Source organism: Aegilops tauschii, chromosome 4 (genome assembly GCF_002575655.3).
Source record: "Aegilops tauschii subsp. strangulata cultivar AL8/78 chromosome 4, Aet v6.0, whole genome shotgun sequence".
NCBI lineage: Eukaryota > Viridiplantae > Streptophyta > Magnoliopsida > Poales > Poaceae > Aegilops > Aegilops tauschii.
Genome location: NC_053038.3, coordinates 465827894 through 465847367, shown reverse-complemented (window position 1 = coordinate 465847367; position 19474 = coordinate 465827894). Strand labels below are relative to the sequence as shown.

The following is a 19474-nucleotide window of genomic DNA, read 5'->3' as shown; positions in this document are numbered from 1 at the left end:
GCGGTGCCGGGTTCCATGATCTATTCGACTTCATGTGTCGAATCATCAAGTCCGCACCAGCACTCCGCCGGGCCCCTCAGTGGGATCGGCATCCGTATCAGCTCCTGCCTCTGCAAGTCAAGGGGTAGGCTGCTCGATCGCATCTCCAAGAGTCCCCCGCCGCCACAACGCCTAGAGTCGCGGACGGCCGTACCTGTCGACGGGAGCGGCTGAGCAGGGGACATCCCGCCGATTCGATGGCGGAAGGGCGAGATAATGGGCAAGTCTACCTCGGGTTGAATCTGGACACCAGCGAGCTCCTTGCAGTAAACCAGGTGCTGGACTTTTGCGTTTTGTTGATCAGGTTTGCACTGTGTGAATCACGCCGGTCCGGCTCTCACCCCTCTCTGACCTCCATGCCGCAGTTGGGCGCTCCTCCGAAACAAGATTATCGCGTCCAGGTATACAGTCCGCCACAAAACTCTCCCGTGCAGTGGGCGTACAGAAGGTACCTTCCTCTCCTGATTTTATATATGGCAGTGTAGTACTATGTGGTTAACTAAAAACGAAGAGTAAGCAAATTAGTTCCTGTCAGAACAACTGTAGCCGGCATCGCCGCCGTCGCTTATGGAGCTCCACACCATTCCCCAATTGTACGAGAGCATGTTCAATCTTCGCCATTCTATACTATGTGCAAATGGTTAACTCTTTTCCAAACAAGAAGATATGAGGATTAGGCATATATGCCCCATAAGGTAGCTATATTCATGTGTTGTAGTGTGGATTATGTTCACGCTCTGTCTTGGACTGCAGATAGCTAGGTTAACAAAAATGGATACTCTGCATATTTTCTGAATTTTTAGTAAGGTCTACATGAATAAGGTTAGCGGTAGTTCTGACTTGGGGCACTGGTTAATTCTTCACATGCAGGAACGTGGAGAGATGGTGGGCTCCAAGCCCATGGTGATTTTATTGTGCTTGCAGCTTGAGATGTACTTGGTCCAAATGAAAATCATCATTTTGAAGGGTTAGTAGATGATGCTCAATGCCATAAACCTGCACCGATCGTCACTCATGTCATCTCATAGAAGTCTATTGAATTTTAATTAACTTTTGCTGTATGCTATCCATGATGTAAGTGGAGATAGGAAGTTCCAAAAAAATCCTGCACAATGGGGATGTGCACCAATGATTTGACAGGATAAGATGTTTGTGAAGTATGAAAAATTATGACCTAAGCAAAACTTTTATTTACATATATTCATACATACTTTGAATTTTAGAAACATGTATTGCACGTATATAGGTAGATCTTAATTTTGTTTATTATTCAAAATGCTTGTACCCACTAGATTACATTTTTTACCTTGAAGGAGTATTATATTACTATTATTTGGAATCCACCTTGATCCTTCACTTCTATTTTTCCTAGGCAACTTCGCATGGAATTAGGATCACTTAATAAGGTTCTGGTTTCTTTTTCAAATTCACTTGCTTTATGCATGAACCTATTATAGATTTGTTGGTGTTGATTTGCAGTAAGAGCAAATGTAATATTGTTCTCATCAATTTCTTTCATAGCATGTGTAATGCGTTATAACATCAGTTTCATTGAGTTGGAAAAGGTGATAAACATGCAACCATTCTTACTCGATGATATGAATACTTCAGTAGCAATGGTGGCATTTGTTTGCACATTAGTATTCCATTATGTAGTAAAGGATATGGTCTGGTAGTCATTCTTTATCGTTATAGTTATTGTCAAATGGTGGAATATTGCTGCCTAGCAGCTCTGGTTCATGTGTGTGTGAAAAACAATGTAAAATCATTTTTGTTGCTGTAGAATCTCATGAGTCGTATGAAAAAGAAGGCTAGGATATTTATATTTTTTAATTGTTCAGCTGCTTGTGTTACAGATCTGGGCATACCTTTTGTTTGAGATAAATTTGGGCATAAATTGTCACAAATAAATGGGTGGCGTTGGGTCAAGGTTCAGGAACCCAGGGGCATCATGCTTCTTTTGAGCCACATGGGGAGAATTACATCCATGTATTAGAAAAACTAGGTGCCCGCTTAAACAGAAAAAATACAACTCTTGCTGACCGGGAGCTTCATGGTAGTGGCTAGAATTTAATCAGAGATCCATGTACAGGTTGATTGTTATGAAACCATGCGATGGAATCTTGATGTTATGTCCAGAAATCTGATTCGTCAGAGACAAAATCCAACCTTAATTCCCCCATTCAGATCATGAAATATTAGGGTTAACAGTTTGCGATGTAAGATGGGTTGAGATCTGCTATACGTTAATTTTCTTTTGTTCAAATGTTTTCTTTTGTTTTGAAACCTTAATGTTTTCTGTTGTGGGGTGACAATGTCTGGGTTTATGCTAACAAGCAAGAAAAAGTTACATGCAATGAGTTCCCAATCTTGAAATATTGAAATATTGAAGCATATCTTGGAACGACGGAGTTCCCAATCTTCATGGTAGATGATGGGACACTGGATGCTGAAGTTGCTTATTGTCTCGCGTAGAACAATAGCATGCCCTTATTTTTTGCTATGTTTTGCCCATGTTGATTACGATGGCATTGTTTTGAACATTCTATCTGTGTTGATAAAAAAAGGAGATGATTTGGTATGCCCTCCTTGCAGAGGATCGAGCCTGGTCGGTTGGTTTTTGGTTGGGTGTTGTTGAGACGATCCAAGCCACCAGCAATTCGAGCTTGTCTTCATGGTGTGTAATTATATTTAGGTAGACAAAATCCCCTGATGATAGCCCAAAAAGAAGATTCGGCGTGACATGGAGATAAAGTGTTGCGTGCGGCAGGAAAGAGACAAACATATTCAGAAATCCAAACCAACAGGATGACAGTTGCGAGATGGCGATTGGATGGTGCTGACACATCTTGCTAGCGTGGAGGCTGTTTGCCGAAATTGGACTTTGGATTGTTATAAAATTTCAGTTTAGACCAATTCTTGTTAAACATAACATGTTATTGTGACAACTATTATGAAAAAAATTGATTTAGATAATCAAAATGATGAAGAAATTCCTAAACTTACGTGCGCTGCACGTGCACCCTTTCCAATTTGAAGGGCTGCTTATCCGTTTTAAATCTTGAAGTTTGCACGGTCACTAATATGACCATGCTATTTTAGAGTGATAACCTTCATTTCAGGCAGTAATGAAACTTGAAATGTCAGTTGACTAACAGTAATAAACACCAAGAATACTGGTTGATGTTAATGGGAATTATGATTAGCGATGATTCATTTTATGCTTTGGTGGAACAGGTCAAGCCGGTTTGCGCGGTGAGTATTGTCCGTTACTTATTTTCATACTAACTACATATATTGTTTGTGCAGGATGGATATGAGTTGAGAAAGCAGTTTTTATTATACTTGCTAAAACATCGTGGGAATGAAGCTAAAGACAACTTTCCGTATATTGTGAAAGAATTTCTTAAGCGTATAACCTAGATATTAATAATTTTATAATAGATGTTTAGTTGGAACTCCATTAAGTTTGTTACATGGACATGCCGTTAATTTTTCTTTTTGGCAATTTACATTGCAAAAATGTACTTTAATTATTAAATAATTGTGTCTGTGTTATATTGTCCGTACGTGTGAAATTTAACATGCATTATCTTTATATAACTCTTGCAAACTATTTCAAGAGCCCGTAGCAACGCACGGGCATTGTACTAGTATAAATAAAAAATGAATCAATCAGCGAGCTCCTGGTTTCTTGGGTTTTCTAACGGCAGGACTGCTTTATTTAGTTTTTATAATACCTGATCGGGGGCCCCATGATTTTGGGGGCCCTGTGCGATCGCACCTCTCGCACATGCCTCTCGACGGGCCTGCGCCCCATGGAAGGCAGTACTAGGACAGCGAGCATGGCGGCGATGAGGGCTGCCTTGAGAGCGAGGGTAGTGGATGAACCTACAGAAGCCATTGTTTATTTTGGACGCAGAAAGCAAGTGGCTAGAGACTTTAGAAAGGAAGACTGTCAGCGCCCCTGAAGCTGACCCAGCCCACGGTGCACGGCCCAAGCGTGCACGCGTGGCCAACAAGCGAGTGTTGGGCCCGGAGTGGGTGACGGCGGCCCAGGCCCACGCGGCAACTACTTAAGCCCCAGCCTTCAGAGGCAGAACCATCCAGTGGATCACGGAGACGGCGGCGGCTACCACTTTCCCCTTTCCCTCCGAACCCTAGTTCATCCCCATTCTTGTACTCGAATTAAGCCTGTAATCGAGAGCTAGTGTTGTTAATCCATACTACTGTAAGGAAGACCCTATCATCTGGTATCAGAGACCAAACTCCACCCTCTCCGCGGCGTTCTGGCGCGTCTCGTTGAGACCAGGAGCCTGCATCAAGCCCGAGCGCATCTCGAAGCCATGGATCCGAGCGTCTCTGCGTTCCTCACCAAGCTGGAGGCCAAGATCGAGGCCTCTATGGACGCGCAGACCAAGGCCCAGCAGGCGACATCCGCCAAAATCGATGAGGTCCTCAAGTGGCGGCCCGATCTGGAGCGTCGGGTGGCGGATCTGAGCGATGCGGTGGCGGCGCTGCAGCTCGCTCAGCCCACGGCGCCCAAGGAGGGCGAGGAACCACCCTCGATGCAAGATCCGCAGCAACAACCGCCTGCGACACACGGCATCCACACCAGACCCGTGCTCGGCGCGACGACCCATCAACGAGGGCCCGATGGCCACGACGTCTTCAACATAGCACGGGGGCCGTCGGCGGTGTCGTTCCAGACGCCGCCGACGCTCCCGGCAAGCGGTCAGTCCGATTCTCTCTTGTCTCCGTCTTTGGTCTCTCCCTTTGCTCATGCGAGCCAGACGCTCGCTGGATTAGGCCAAGCACACCCATCGATTTCATTTCCTCACTTTACGGGTGAGAACCCGAACCTCTGGAAAACTCTGTGCGAACAGTACTTTTCCATGTTCGGTATTCATACAGCATTTTGGGTTCCGATGGCGGCGCTCAATTTTTCTGGAACTGCATCAGTTTGGCTGCAGACGATTCAGAAGCGTCTGTCGGAGTTCGATTGGGATGCATTTACTTCTCTGTTGTGCGCCCGTTTTGGTCGGGATCGCCACCAAATGCTGATTCGCCAATTCTATTCCTTGCGACAAACCACTTCAGTAGCTGACTATATTGAAAAATTTGAGATGATCATTAATCGCTTGAGTTCATATTCTGACTCTATTCATCCTTACTACTTTCTCACTCGTTTTGTGGAGGGCTTGAGGACCGACATCCGAGCTGTGGTGCTAGTCCAGAGACCACCCGACCTTGACACGGCGTGCTCTTTGGCGCTCTTGCAAGAGGAGGTGCTAGGTGGCACGTTCGGGGCACTGCCCAGACCACCCGACGTCGCAACCAAAACAGCGGTTCCCCTGCCGCTTCCACCACCCCCGAGCCGCCCCGCACCAGCAGCGGGCGCGACTGATCGACGAGGCACGGACGCCGCACGCGTCGAATCCACCAAGCTCAAGGCACTGCGGGACTATCGCCGCGCCCGCGGCTTGTGCTTCAAGTGCGGCGAAAAGTGGGGGCACGATCACATCTGCCCCACTTCGGTCCAGCTGCACGTCGTCGAGGAACTTCTGGACGTCTTCGGCATCGACAACACCATTGATATGCAGCTACCACCGGAAGACACAGTCATGGCTATCTCTCTCTCGGCTGTGTCCGGGGGCATATCAGCCAAAGCATTCCAGTTGCGCGCTTGGATTCAAGGCCGTGAGGTGCTCATGTTGGTGGACTCCGGCAGCACCAACTCGTTCATCAATCAAGAACTCGCGGCGAATCTGTCCGGCGCGCGCCCTCTTCCACGCGCCTGTCGTGTTCGCGTGGCAGACGGGGGCGAACTCCTCTGTTCTGCGGTGGTGCCAGCTTGCGAGTGGTGCACTCAAGGGCACGATTTTCGCACAGATCTGAAGGTGCTCGCCTTGGGTACTTATGACGCAATCCTCGGCATGGACTGGCTGGAGCACCATAGTCCCATGACGGTGGATTGGCGTGCCAAGTTGCTGGAGTTCCAATCTCCGTTGGGCACAGTCAAGCTGCAGGGGCACGACTCTGAATTGTCGACTTGCCTGCTCATCAACGCAGTGCAACTCCAAAGTCTGTGCAAAAACAAGGCTGTCAGTCATATTGTGCACCTGTGTCCCATATCTGAAGACCAAACTGAAGGGCAACATATTCCTGAATGTCTGCAACCTATACTGGATGATTTCGTTGATGTCTTTGGAGAACCAGAAGGGCTGCCACCAAAGCGCTCGTGCGATCACAAGATACAACTGCTACCAGGAGCTCAGCCTTTTAGCATCAAGGCATACAGACACAAGCCGGAACAGAAAGATGAGATCGAGCGACAGGTTGTAGAACTCTTGAAGTCGGGGGTGATCCAAGCCAGCAACAGCCCGTTCTCGTCTCCTGTGATTTTGGTCAAGAAAAAGGACGGCACATGGAGAATGTGTGGATTACAGACAACTCAACGCTCTCACATGTGTGGCAAAGTTTCCGGTTCCGATAATCGAGGAATTATTGGACGAGTTGCAAGGGGCTCAGTGGTTCTCTAAATTGGACCTGCGAGCAGGGTATCATCAGATACGGATCGCTGAAGGGGATGAGTTCAAAACAGTGTTCCAGACCCATTTCGGACAGTTTGAGTTTAAGGTGTTATCGTTCGGCCTGGCGGGAGGTCCAGCCACTTTCAATGGAGCAGTTTACACAACTCTGAAACCAGTCAACAGGAAGTGTGTGTTGATGTTTTTCGACGACATCCTCATTTTCAGCCACACACTCGATGAACACAAGGAGCATCTTCGGCAGGTCTTGGCACTGTTGCGCAAGGATCAATGGAAGGTCAAGCTTAGTAAGTGCGCGTTTGGTCAACAACAACTCGTATATCTGGGGCACGTCATCAGTTCCAAAGGAGTGGCTACCGAACCAAGCAAGGTTAAAGCAGTGGTGGAGTGGCCAACACCGATCAATGTCAAAGAAGTCAGAGGGTTCCTCGGCCTTGCGGGTTATTACAGGCGCTTTATCAGGCACTTTGGGATGCTTGCACGACCCATGTTCAACCTGCTCAAGAAAGGAGTGCCTTTTGTCTGGACTTCCATCATAGAACAAGCCTTCCAGGCCTTGAAGAATCAGCTGATCACAGCCCCGGTCCTTGCCTTGCCTGATTTCTCTCAGCAGTTCGTGATTGAGACGGATGCCAGTGACAAAGGAGTGGGCGCAGTACTTCAGCAACGTGGTCACCCAATCGCGTTTATGAGCAAGGCTCTCTGCCCAAGGTACCAAGGACTGTCTGCATATGAGAAAGAGTACCTGGCAATACTTGTCGCGGTGGACCAATGGAGACCTTACCTGCAACACGCTGAATTTCTGATCCTCACCGATCAACGCAGTCTCGTGCACTTGGAGGAGCAGAGGCTGACCACACCATGGCAACAAAAGGCCTTCACGAAGCTATTGGGGTTGCGATACTGCATCAAATACAAGAAGGGTTCCGACAATTCAGCTGCGGATGCTCTTTCTCGAGCAAGGCCACAGGAAATGTTATCTGCCATCACTTCGTGCCAGCCGGCTGGGTTGGAGGATGTTGTCAACAGCTACAATGCAAATCCTCACGCACAGAAACTGCTGGAGCAGCTCTCCATTCGTCCTGACCCCAAGAAAAGATTCAGACTGCACCAAGGCGTTCTTCGCTTTCGAGATCGCATTTGGCTTGGGGGATCAACTGCTCTTCAGCAACGCATCATCTCGGCTTTCCACGACAGCACTCTCGGTGGTCACTCGGGGTTCCCAGTGACGTACAGGCGTGTGCGCCGGCTGTTTGTGTGGCCCAAGATGAAGATCCATGTCAAGCAATACGTTGCCTGCTGCCCTACCCGTCAACAGGCCAAACCGGACCGCGCAGCCGCGCCAGGACTGCTCACACCCTTGCCGATTCCTTCGCAGCCTTGGGAGCTCATAACAATGGACTTTATTGATGGCCTGCCACAGTCGGGAAAATACAACTGCTTGTGGGTTCTGGTGGATAAGAGGACTTGCTTTGCTCACTTTTTTACCACTGGCACACCCCTACACGGCAGCCACGGTGGCCCAGCTTTACATGTCGCAGATTTACAAGCTTCATGGGTTCCCGGGTGCTATTATTTCTGACCGCGACCCGGTGTTCACCAGCCACTTTTGGCGAGAGTTGTTTCGATATGCAGGCACTGAATTGAGAATGAGTACATCTAATCACCCGCAAACTGACAGGCAAACCGAGCGAGTCAACCAGTGCCTGGAAACTTTCCTCCGCTGTTTTACTCACGCGTGTCTAAGGCGATGGAGCTTCTGGGTCCCTCTCGCCCAGTTCTGGTACAACACTTCTTCGCACTCTGCTATTGGAATGTCGCCGTTCAAAGCGCTGTACGGGTACGAGCCGAGGCATTGGGGTCTCACAGCAGAAACAACAGTGTCTGTGCCTTCACTTCAATCATGGCTGGAGGAGCGTCGCGTAATTCAAGACCTCATCCAGCAGCACCTCAACAGAGCTCGGCAGTGCATGAAACACCAAGCGGATAAGAAGCGTTCAGTCCGGATGTTTCAAGTGGGTGATCAGGTATACTTGAAGCTACAACCATATATTCAGACATTTGTTGCTCCCCATGCCAATCACAAGCTGTCGTTCAAGTTTTACGGGCCGTTTACTATCATCCGCAAGATCAACGACGTGGCTTATGAACTCCAACTGCCGGCTTCTTCAACGGTGCACCCTGTGTTCCATGTATCGCAACTCCGCCAAGCTCTTCTTCCAGGTACTGTTGTTACACCTATGCTTCCAGTTTGCACTGACGATTTGGCGGTGCCTGTGGAGATCCTTCAAACAAGGTGGTGCAAGAGAAGAGGGGAAGTTGTTGAGCAAGTGCAAGTCCGTTGGTCCAATCCCTCAACCATGGGTGTCACCTGGGAAGATAAAGAAGCACTTCATGCTCGTTTTCCTATGGCGGCGGCTTGGGGGCAAGCCGCTGGTCAAGGAGGGGAGGATGTCAGCGCCCCTGAAGCTGACCCAGCCCACGGTGCATGGCCCAAGCGTGCACGCGTGGCCAACAAGCGAGTGTTGGGCCCGAAATGGGTGACGGCGGCCCAGGCCCACGCGGCAACTACTTAAGCCCCAGCCTTCAGAGGCAGAACCATCCAGTGGATCACGGAGACGGCGGCGGCTACCACTTTCCCTTTCCCTCCAAACCCTAGTTTATCCCCATTCTTGTACTCGAATCAAGCCTGTAATCGAGAGCTAGTGTTGTTAATCCATACTACTGTAAGGAAGACCCTATCAAAGACACACAACTAGGCAGCACAATATATGTAGGAGCCGGGGACGATGTTATTTATAGGCATTCAAGAAAGAGCTCTAGGGTTAGCTACACCTCATTTAGTTTATTATATGGATGGATCCTCGATCGAATTGAATGCACAAGCAACAAGTCAGAGGTCGGTGCCATGCACGTTAGCATTTCTAAGTTGCACTGGAGCGAGAGAAAGTTGACTTGGAGATACAAGTACACACATAGTATAGTGCAGTACATGTATTATATAGTGATGTTACCAATGTCCCCGAGCTTTCACTTGCCCGTAATTTTTGAGATAACGCAGATGCTCTATTCTAGTTGTGGTGACTATTAAACATTCTACTGCTTTGTGTTTCACTAGGAGTTGGATGTCATGTTACTGATGATGCAATTGACATAAGCTAGATGAAGTAGATAATGATATACGTGGAGCTCACCCTATTTAGATGAAATCTCAGAAAATATGTAGAAGTGAAAATTAATTATATTTATTGAATTTGTAGGCATACCAATGATACCTTAGGTTGATTACTTATAACTTAACAAACTACATGGTAAAAGTTACACCGAGTACACACATACTCCCTCCATTCCTTTATGTAAGGTGTATTATTTTTGGCACGGTGACCAAGACACATAATTATACATATGTTAGGACGAAATTAACCTTGTTTAAATCATTGATTAGCGGCAACTAAATAATTTATGCTAGGAAACTAAGAGAGAGGTCCAACGAAACCCCCGCGTCGCCAGCCCCTGGCGACACGGGGGGCGATCTAACATGCCGGCCCTAGGCCTCAGCTCCTCTCTCCCTCCTCCTCCTGCCGCCCGAGGCCAGGCCAGCGTTGCCTGGCCAGTGACGGCGGCGGGGGGGGGCCCTCCCCCTCGCGCGGTGGTGGCGATCTCCTGTCGGCGGCGGCGGCTCATGGATCGGCGGTGCACCGGCGGCAAGGAGCAGCGGGCGCCCGACGGCGAGTGTGACGGCAACGACAGCGCAGGCGCGTTCTCCTTGCGGACGAGGAGCACCTGTGGCAGCGGCCCAGATCGCGGGCTTCGTCCGCGGGCCAGCAGATCTGGAGGGCGTCTACAGGCGGTCATGGTGGGCCTGATGGCGCCGGCTTAGGCACAGCGGTGGTGCCGTGGCCGGTCAGGCAGCGGCGGCCTGGATCCATCGTCCAGTCCCCGGCAGAGATGGCGGCAATCCATGCACGAGATGCTTGATGGAGGTCCTTCGAACAGATCCGGGGGAAAACTTGCTTTCGGCTTACTGCCAAAGCCGGCGGTGGCGGCGCTATTTTGCGACATTCCCTTCTTGAAGGCATCGCCGAGGAGAGTTTCAAGGTCACTGTCTGTTATCTCCGTTGGAAACCCTAGATCAGTTGATCGGAAGACGGCGGCATTCTTATGTCGTTCCCCCCTTGGGGGCGTCGTTCTTGGAGGTGCGCACGGGCTCGAGGGACTAGTGGACCGCGTCTTAGGTGGAGCGGTGCTTCATCCTACACATTGATGGCGACGGATCTCGACGGCGTGGTGCAGTGCAGATTCGGTGTCCGATGTGTGAGGATGGACTCGTGCAGGAGGACGCTGCTGTCTGGCGTCGTGGTGGCGTCGATGGCAGAGAGACCTGTCACGGTAGATGCAACAGTACAACTCTGAAGATGGGTTGGTGGCAGGTGGCTGCGGCGGCTTCATACCCGGCAGGCGTCCGGGTTGAAGAGTGCGTCGGACTGGTGGGTGCCCCATACCTGGCAGGCGTCCTGGTTGGGACCTCAGGTCATAGATGTTAGGTTTGGCTGCGAGGTCTGTTTGGTATTAGGCCCAGACTATCAGCATCCCTACATCAACTGAATAGGAGTAGCGGCAGATATAGACGGTGGCTTTAGTCTTACTGTTATATAACTTTTTAAGGTCTTGTGAGAATAATTAATAAAGTGGCCGCATGCATCGCCCAGATGCAGAGGCCGGGGTCGTCCCCTTTTTTTCTAAAAAAAAAGGAAACTAAGAGATGCACGCAATAAAGAGAGAGATACTTTCCTTTTTCTCTTTACAAGAAGAGATGCATGTAATCAGGGGAAAGATACTTTCCTTTATTTGAAGGGCTAACGATGGAATTACGAGGAATTAGAAGAAATGCACCTTACATTATGGAATTTTATCAAAAAACAAATACACCTTATATATGGAACGGAGGGAGTATATTGTAGTACATGTATTTTTATTTACGTTACCAATGTGCCTCAAGCTTTGCACTCGTATTTTTCGAGATAATGCAAATCCTGTAGTCTAGTTGCACCGACTGCTAAATATTCTACTGCTTTTTGTTTCATTAGGAGTAGGGTGTCAAGTTACCGTTGATGAATTGATGAAGTAGATGATATATGTGGAGCTCTCCCTATGTACATCAAATCTCACAAAATATGTAGGAGTGAGACAATTAATGCTATTTATTCAATTTAAGGCGTACCGACGTTACTACCATAGGTTAATTAGTTATCACTTAACAAACTACATAGTGTTCGAAATATGCCCTAGAGGCAATAATTTGTATTATTATATTTTTCATGTTCATAATTAAGTTTATATTTCGATGTTATAGTTGCATTGGTTCTTGAATATGAGATTCAGAGGAAAATCTAATTGCATGTGTGGAAACATAAACACCAAGATGATCCCTAGTAATGCCTCTAGGACTAGCTCATGTATTGATGATGATCTTGTTTTCCTGATCATGAGCATTGTTATTGTAACAAGGATACTATCAATAATGAGAACACATTATTGCCGGAATAATGGAGTTGGATAGACCTAACTTATGAATTACTAAGAGATGTCTACGTTGCTATGTTATCGGTATTTTATATAACTTGTTCACGGTTGCATTGTTCCTACAGATAAGCACGTAGACGAAGACTTGGTGTAGCTTCCTGTAGCTAAGTATTGGGCGTTCACATTGTGCATAGTATCCTCTTTCATTTAGTGGCCAAAAACAATTGAGTTAGCTCACTAGACTCGCATGCATGCATGCATGTGACTCCAGATCGATGACCATGTGCTATCCTCTCTAATTAATTGGAAAAGTGATTTGAATCACTTCCTACCATATATATATATAGGACAAATGTTTCCTACAAGCAGTGGTAGTTACCATCACTTACTTTTTGTATGTTGTATGTAGTATCTATCGAAACCGAGAGTACGTACGTGTAGTATGTAATATATAACAATGATTACATAGTATATATACTAATTTTTAGGTAGTATGTACCATGTTTTGAGTATGCTCTTTTTTACGTACAAATATGTACGTATTTCACAAATATAACAAAAACTATGGGCTCATATGCAATTTTTTCATGCAACTTGCTTTGAAATATCTTAGATATAGTATATGAACATATTTAAAATAATAAAATAGTATATATATATATATATATATATATATATATATATATATATATATATAGTACCACATGGTAGTATATGAGATATGTGGGGTAACTATCACCGGATGGTAGGATGGATTTATATATATATATATAAGTTATTCTTCATCTGAGGTAATCTTACGATCACTTCATAATTAAATTACATTTGGAATTCAAATAGTTACATTACCTTTGATTCACTACGTAAAATTTGGTATAAGAAACTAAAAATATAGGTCATAAGACAAGAAAATTTGGAGTTTATGTATATTTTACACTACGTTTTTACGTTTGTAATTTTACATAACATAAAATATTTTTTACGGCGATTATATATTTTTTACGGTCTTTTTTTAGTCAGAAATAAGACAAAACTTACGGAACGTAAAATTACAGTGCATTGGTGGTAAAATAGAGGGGGTGAAGAATAGTCAATCCCTATATATATATATATATGTGTGTGTGTGTGTGTGTGTGTGTGTGTGTATAAAATGTATTCCCTCAAAAAAATGTATAAGTAAATAATAAAATGCATAAAAATGATATCAATGTCAAGTAAGTTATATATATTATTTCAAAACAAAATCTAACATTCTTAGATGCAAGGTCACTAATAATGTTGTTATCCATGGAAGAGAATGAGAGACATACATTACGTAAACTTTGGTGGTTTCCTCTTTGTGACTCGTCCTGTCGACTTGGCCGTGTGGGGGTGGGGGGCCTTCAAACAAAATGCACGGGAGATTAAACATTGGTCGTTGGAGGTCACACATGAGATCAAGCCAAATTGTGGAATATCATCTTATAAGCCAAATTACATTCGTGATGATGCAGGATGAACCGAACTTTTGGTATGGTGAAACAAATAGCAAAGAAAATTCTATGACATAAAATATATAATCAACCTGATAATCAAAAATAGATAATAAAAACTACAATGGGCCAATACGAACATATTAAGGCCAAGGTTGGATAACACGTTCCACACTAAATAAATTTGTTAGAATAATCGGCCATCAATTTTGAATTGGAGCTGACTGTGTGTCCCACGGCCTTTTTTTAACCGGAGCTGACCGTGTGACCCACCGTCATTTTCCAACCAAAAAAGGGATTGCTTTCTATTTTACATAGATAGCTTTTTCTTTGTGAGGCAAATTTTACACAGATTGCTGAACTCACGTTTTCATGTTCTAATTAAGCACTTTCCATTTATGATATGATTAAAGGAGAAGATTGTTCTTTAATCAAACATATGCAGATCAAATCACGTCTTATAATAACAAGAAGCCCTTTTTGTTGCGTAATTGTTCCAACTAGCCAGGTGTGACCCACGGCCATTTTTTAAGAGCTGGCCCACCAGGCTACCACAAGATCCGATAGACATCCAGAAGAACGAAAAAAGCCCAAGGCCCAGCAGCTACAGAAAAATAACTTTTCAGCCTTCTTCTTTTTGGAGACAGATCGAACAGAGCTTCATGGCGTCTCCAGCGAGCGGTTGCCGATCTCGTAGAACCGTAGAAGGGCTCACACATACCTGGGCGGAGCCCGGGGCCGCCGGCCCTCCCTCCCTCAGGGCCGGCGCTGCATGCACGTGACTGGAGGGATGCTTTTGACTCGTGGGTCGTCCGCACGTGTGTGTTCGTGGCGGTTGGGTGAGTTCGTGTGTCTTCGTGGCGCCTTGATAGGCATTCCCTTGCACACGTGGGTCTCTCTCTCCCTCTTAGCGTCGTGTCCCATGGCCATGACCCACAGGCAGCCGCCGCAGTCTGCTGGTCTGTCGTAGTTGGATGGCGTCGCCGTGCCGGGGCTACCTCCGGTCCTGGAGCGGGGAACGCGCCTCACAGGGAGGAGCCTATATCATTGACTATTTTTTTGAATGTTTTGTGTGAAGTTATATGCGTATAAAGTTGTACTAGGCTTGAGACACTTATCATGGGACGGAGGAGTATGTAGGTGATGCCTGTATCATTGACTATTTTTTGAATGTTTTGTGTGAAGTTATATGCGTACAAGACAACCATTCATTGTTATACTACTGGTTGATCACAGGCAAAGATTAAATTGGGAATCTCCATTAGTTTTCCTTCTTGATTGAGGCCTTGGATCCTTGGATCCATGGAGATCGACAACATATGTTTTTCCTCCTCTGCAATGTTGTTCTTCTTTTTGTGTGACAGGATGATAGAGATGTGTGTCTTGCAACTGCATAGACAGAGAAATATATGAAGAACAACGATTTTCTAATCTTTCTGTTTGGCCTATTGCTCTGATTTGTAGAGCGAAAGTGATCAGTAACTTATTAGTGGTAAAATGATTAAGAATAAATAGACTCTGGTTTCATTGGTGACATGTATCCACTAAAACTCAAACTCCCTTGATGGGAAGGCTTCTGGTTTATTGAGGGGTGTGGCCTGCAGGGTGGGGTTTCTTTGTAAGTGTATTGCTCGCTGGTGTCGCTCGGTCGGTTCACGCGTGTGTACTTGTGGCGCTTGTGCACGCGTTGAGGGTCATGTGGTGATCTTTTCTTTTACTCTTGGGGCTGCGGTCCTTCCTCTTCTCCCGGTTTGGGTGAGGCGGTTGGCAGCGCTTATTCCTTTTGTGAGAAGGCGTGGTGGCGGCAGTCTTTTCGGTGAGCTTGGTGTGTGCCCATCTTCGGCTATGGGTTTAGTCTCGGCATTTTCCTTGGGGGTTTGGTGGCTGCCTCTTCGCCGTGGATCGGATCTGTTCATGCCAGCTTCTTCTTCCTTTGCATCAGTTTTTCAGAGGGAGGACGTGGGGTGTGTCAGCTGGTGGATTTGTGTCTCCCGCGTCCTTCTTCTGGCTGCTCGGAGGTTTGTGATTTTTGTGGTTCTTTTCTATTGTTGCTGATGTATTGCTTGGGTAGATTTACGCTACTGTGTGTTTGTGGATTGGGGTTCCTGGGCCTGGTCGAGTGGGTCGCATTAGTGGTCAGTGTGGTGGATGCGGCCATTGTGTCACTACTTTTTTGTTATTTTCCTTCTGTTTTTCTTTATGCTTTGGTTTGTTATTGGAATTTGGCATGCGCCTATTAAGGTTTGGGGTCGATTCTGCGTTTGCGTCATGGGGTTTGGTGGATTTGGCATGGGATTGACACCTTCTTGGTGATTCAGTCAGAAATTAGGATTACTTATTTCAGCGACCGGTGAGTGTTTTCACGTGAAGGGAACAATGAAGACGATTAGGGTGCTCACGAAGCGAAATTTGTTCAGTTTATTCAGCTCATATGGTCCACCCTTAGAGGTATTGGAAGAAGATTAGACCTGAATTTTTTTCTAGTTCTTTCTTTTATCATTGGATTTGGTGGATTGTACTTATTTTTATTCATGTGGTTTGGTTTGTGTTTTCTTGGGGCTATGATGTTCTGGGGCTATTTGTGCTCCTGAGCGCAGTTTGTTAACTTTCTACTTGGTTTGATGATGGTTGGATGTGTAACTTTATTATATATGGTTGATGCTTCACCTGTGTATGGGCATCACAAGCGACCTTGTATTTATTTTACAGGACAATTGTTCTTTCCTTCCACTGGAGTCAATTGCAAAAAACCACCACATTTGCGGCTAGGTTTGCAAGAAACCACCAACTCGTTAATCCGTTGCAGAATACACCGGAAAATTTGTTAAGTCGTTGCAAAAAGCACTGATCGGAAGATTTGGCCCGTTTAATCACTTTCTTATAAGTGGGGCCAGATTGTAAGGAATTGATTTAGCAAAAAAATAACACATACGCCCCTAGATCTAAAACACAAAAGCAATCAGACCCTCCCAACACCGACGCCCTATCCACTACGTGCCGCCGTCGGTCTGCTCCATCATCGCCTCAACCACAACCAGCAACGGCGTCGGCAGCAGCAGCGGCCGGGCCATCGACCGCCACTCGCCGCGCCTCTGCGACCCTCACCGCTCCTCCACCTCCAAGCCGCCAAGGCCAATCACGAGTACCAGCAGCACCAAAGACTCGGCATCCTCCGGCTACTCCAAGCAGCAGCACGGCCATGGCAGTAAGAAGAAGAAGAAGAGCACCACCGCTGCTGCTGGGACTTCAGAGAAGAGGTTGGTAAGCCCGGCGACGTCATCCAGGTTCCTCAACTCCTCCCGCCTGCAGTCCGATGACCTCGACGTCCTCGCGCTACCCCCGCCTCCGCCGCCGCCGTTCATCGACGTGTTCCCCAGCGGCGAAGGGAAACCGCCGTCCTTCATTGATGTGTTCCCCGGCGACGCCTCGCTCCCTCTTTCCTTTGCCAAGATCGCTGAGCGGCCGGCCCCGTGCGTGGGGATGTTGAAGGCGGCGGGGAGATCGCGGGTGATGAGCCAGTGCGAGAGCGGAATGAGCTCGTCCGGCGACGGCAGGTCCTCGTCGAAGCGCCCGAACCAGCTGGGCTCCTCCTCCTCCCTCATCCTCCCGGCCCGGAGCATAGCGGCGGCGGATAGCAGCAGCGCGGCGGCGGATAGCAGCAGCGCGGCGGCGACGCGTAGTGGACAAGGCGTCGGTGTTCCACGGGGGAGGGTCTGATTGCTTTTGTTTTTTAGATCTAGGGGTGTATGTGTTATTTTTTTGCTAAGTCAATTCCTTACAATCTGGCCCCACTTGTAAGAAAGTGATTAAACGGGCCAAATCATCCGATCAGTGCTTTTTGCAATGACTTAACAAATTTTCCGGTGTTTTCTGCAACGGATTAACGAGTTGGTGGTTTTCTGCAAACCTAGCCGCAAATGTGGTGGTTTCTTGCAATTGACTCCTTCCACGGTGAATCCTTATTGCCAGATGCATAACCAAGATATGTCTCAGATGTTAAAAGGAAAGAGACTACATAAGTTGACTGTAGTACTTACTCACAACTATACTTTTACATCTGCATTATTCACTTCCCCTCATTTTTGTGTTTACTGAAAACACTTCACATTCATCTATATTTCACCTGAAGACAGCATGATATGATGGTCTAGAAGGTTATAGTTTTATGTGCTATGAGCTTATGATTATCTGGCGTAAGTGACTTTGTTTTATGATTCAATAAGTTGCCATGAAAACAACAGAGTTTTAAGGAAAATAAACATTGTTGATTCCTTTCTCTAGGATTGTCATCTCAACCACATGGTAGACGCCTTATGTGCGGAGCGATGGTCATTAAGCTGGTACCATCAATCTGGAATGAGTGGAATTCTGTTCCATCAACCTGTCGCACTTCACGTCCGTAGCTGATCTTTTTAGCTATTCTACGCTTATATTGTATACTAGCAAATATGCACGTGCTTTGCAACAGGGGAATAAATAATTGTGCATTCAAATTTAACAAAATACCCCAGCATGTGTTGCAAGAGATACATAATAATTTAAATATTTCATGTGGTATCTGAGAGTTTACTGATGCACTACTGAGTTTTAGCTCTTAGTTCATCTACCTCCACCCCCACCTTATCTTCCCTGGGCAACCATGCAACTATCAAGATCCAACGCTAATAAAAAAAATAATATTATTTAGATATGTATGTAGAACTAAGCTATAAAGTTTTCACCGGATAGGTTTCAAAAAACTGTTTTCACTGGATACAATTACAAAACAGAAAATTATCTTATCACCAAGCCGATAAATCATGGAAAATATATGCCACATTCATAGATTACAGAGAGAATTGATATAATTTTTAACTGAATTTGGACCAAAACAAATCACCTTAGTTTTATAAAAAAAACTTCTTTTGAAGTGTTAAATTACCTCTTTTTTGTAGGCCTGGCCAATATTTGCAAAGTATAGTGATCCTCATGACACCAAAAATCTTATGCGGCATCCGAAGATTAATTGTGGAAATGGATGTAACATACTCCCTCCGTAAACAAATATAAGAGCATTTAGATCATTATTTTAGTGATCTAAACGCTCTTATATTTCTTTATAGAGGGAATACATATTACTATAACAAACAATTTACACGTCATATACCTATTCAAGAAAATAAAGGTTCGATGGGGAGATAGAGATTGAGAGCAAGTCCAGGTGAGCCTCAAATATCTTCTTCCTTAAGAAATATACCTTTCAGTTATATTTTCCTAAACTCTAGAAGAACGCAGATATGTTATCTCCAATATTTTCATGAGGTATGATAGGCATGAACAATAAACTATGGCAGTAACAACAAACAAAGCTTTGCCGGAAAAAGAGTAACAACAAACAAAGAAGTGCTAGCACGTAGAGAAACATCTAGCGGAGCTTCCAGTCGAAATCTCTCTCTCTCTCTCTGTCTATCTCTCTCTCTCTCTCACCATCTAGTAGAAGCAACATCAGCAGAACCCCAAACAGCAATATTTCTCTCGAAAATTCTGCCTCTCACTTTATATACGATAGCAAAGGAACCGCACGCAACACCACAACTTCAGATATATATAGAAAAATAACAGTCACACGCAGCACCACAGTGTAGCCTCTCCTCTCTTTGTGTCTATTTCTCCCATATCGCTAGCAATCAGCAGTTAACAAATTCATCTCAGTTCACCCCCCTCGTGCCACGGATGCCTTTTATCTCAGTTCCATCTTGCATGTTCGTACTGCGCTCCCGCAGCAGGTCAAGGCCACGAGCAGTTCTCCCCGCTGCCAACTAGCTCCTCCTCCCCTTGGTGACCTCACCTCTCCCGGCAGTCCTGCGAGGCTGCGACCCACCCGCGACTACGCCTCTCCGCAGCATCGCC

At 46.1% G+C, this 19474-nt stretch overlaps 1 protein-coding gene across 1 annotated transcript; it reads left to right on the top strand.

Annotated features, from left to right (window-relative positions):
* The first annotated feature begins 4385 nt into the window (after positions 1-4385).
* On the top strand, positions 4386-17561 carry LOC120963530 (uncharacterized). Its single transcript, XM_040388182.3, has 6 exons — positions 4386-4773; positions 4954-6513; positions 6599-7841; positions 8014-8926; positions 15528-15603; positions 16542-17561. The coding sequence occupies exons 1-6, from the start codon at positions 4386-4388 to the stop codon at positions 17300-17302; spliced, it is 4941 nt and encodes a 1646-aa protein (XP_040244116.3). The 3' UTR covers positions 17303-17561.
* Positions 17562-19474: the final 1913 nt, after the last annotated feature.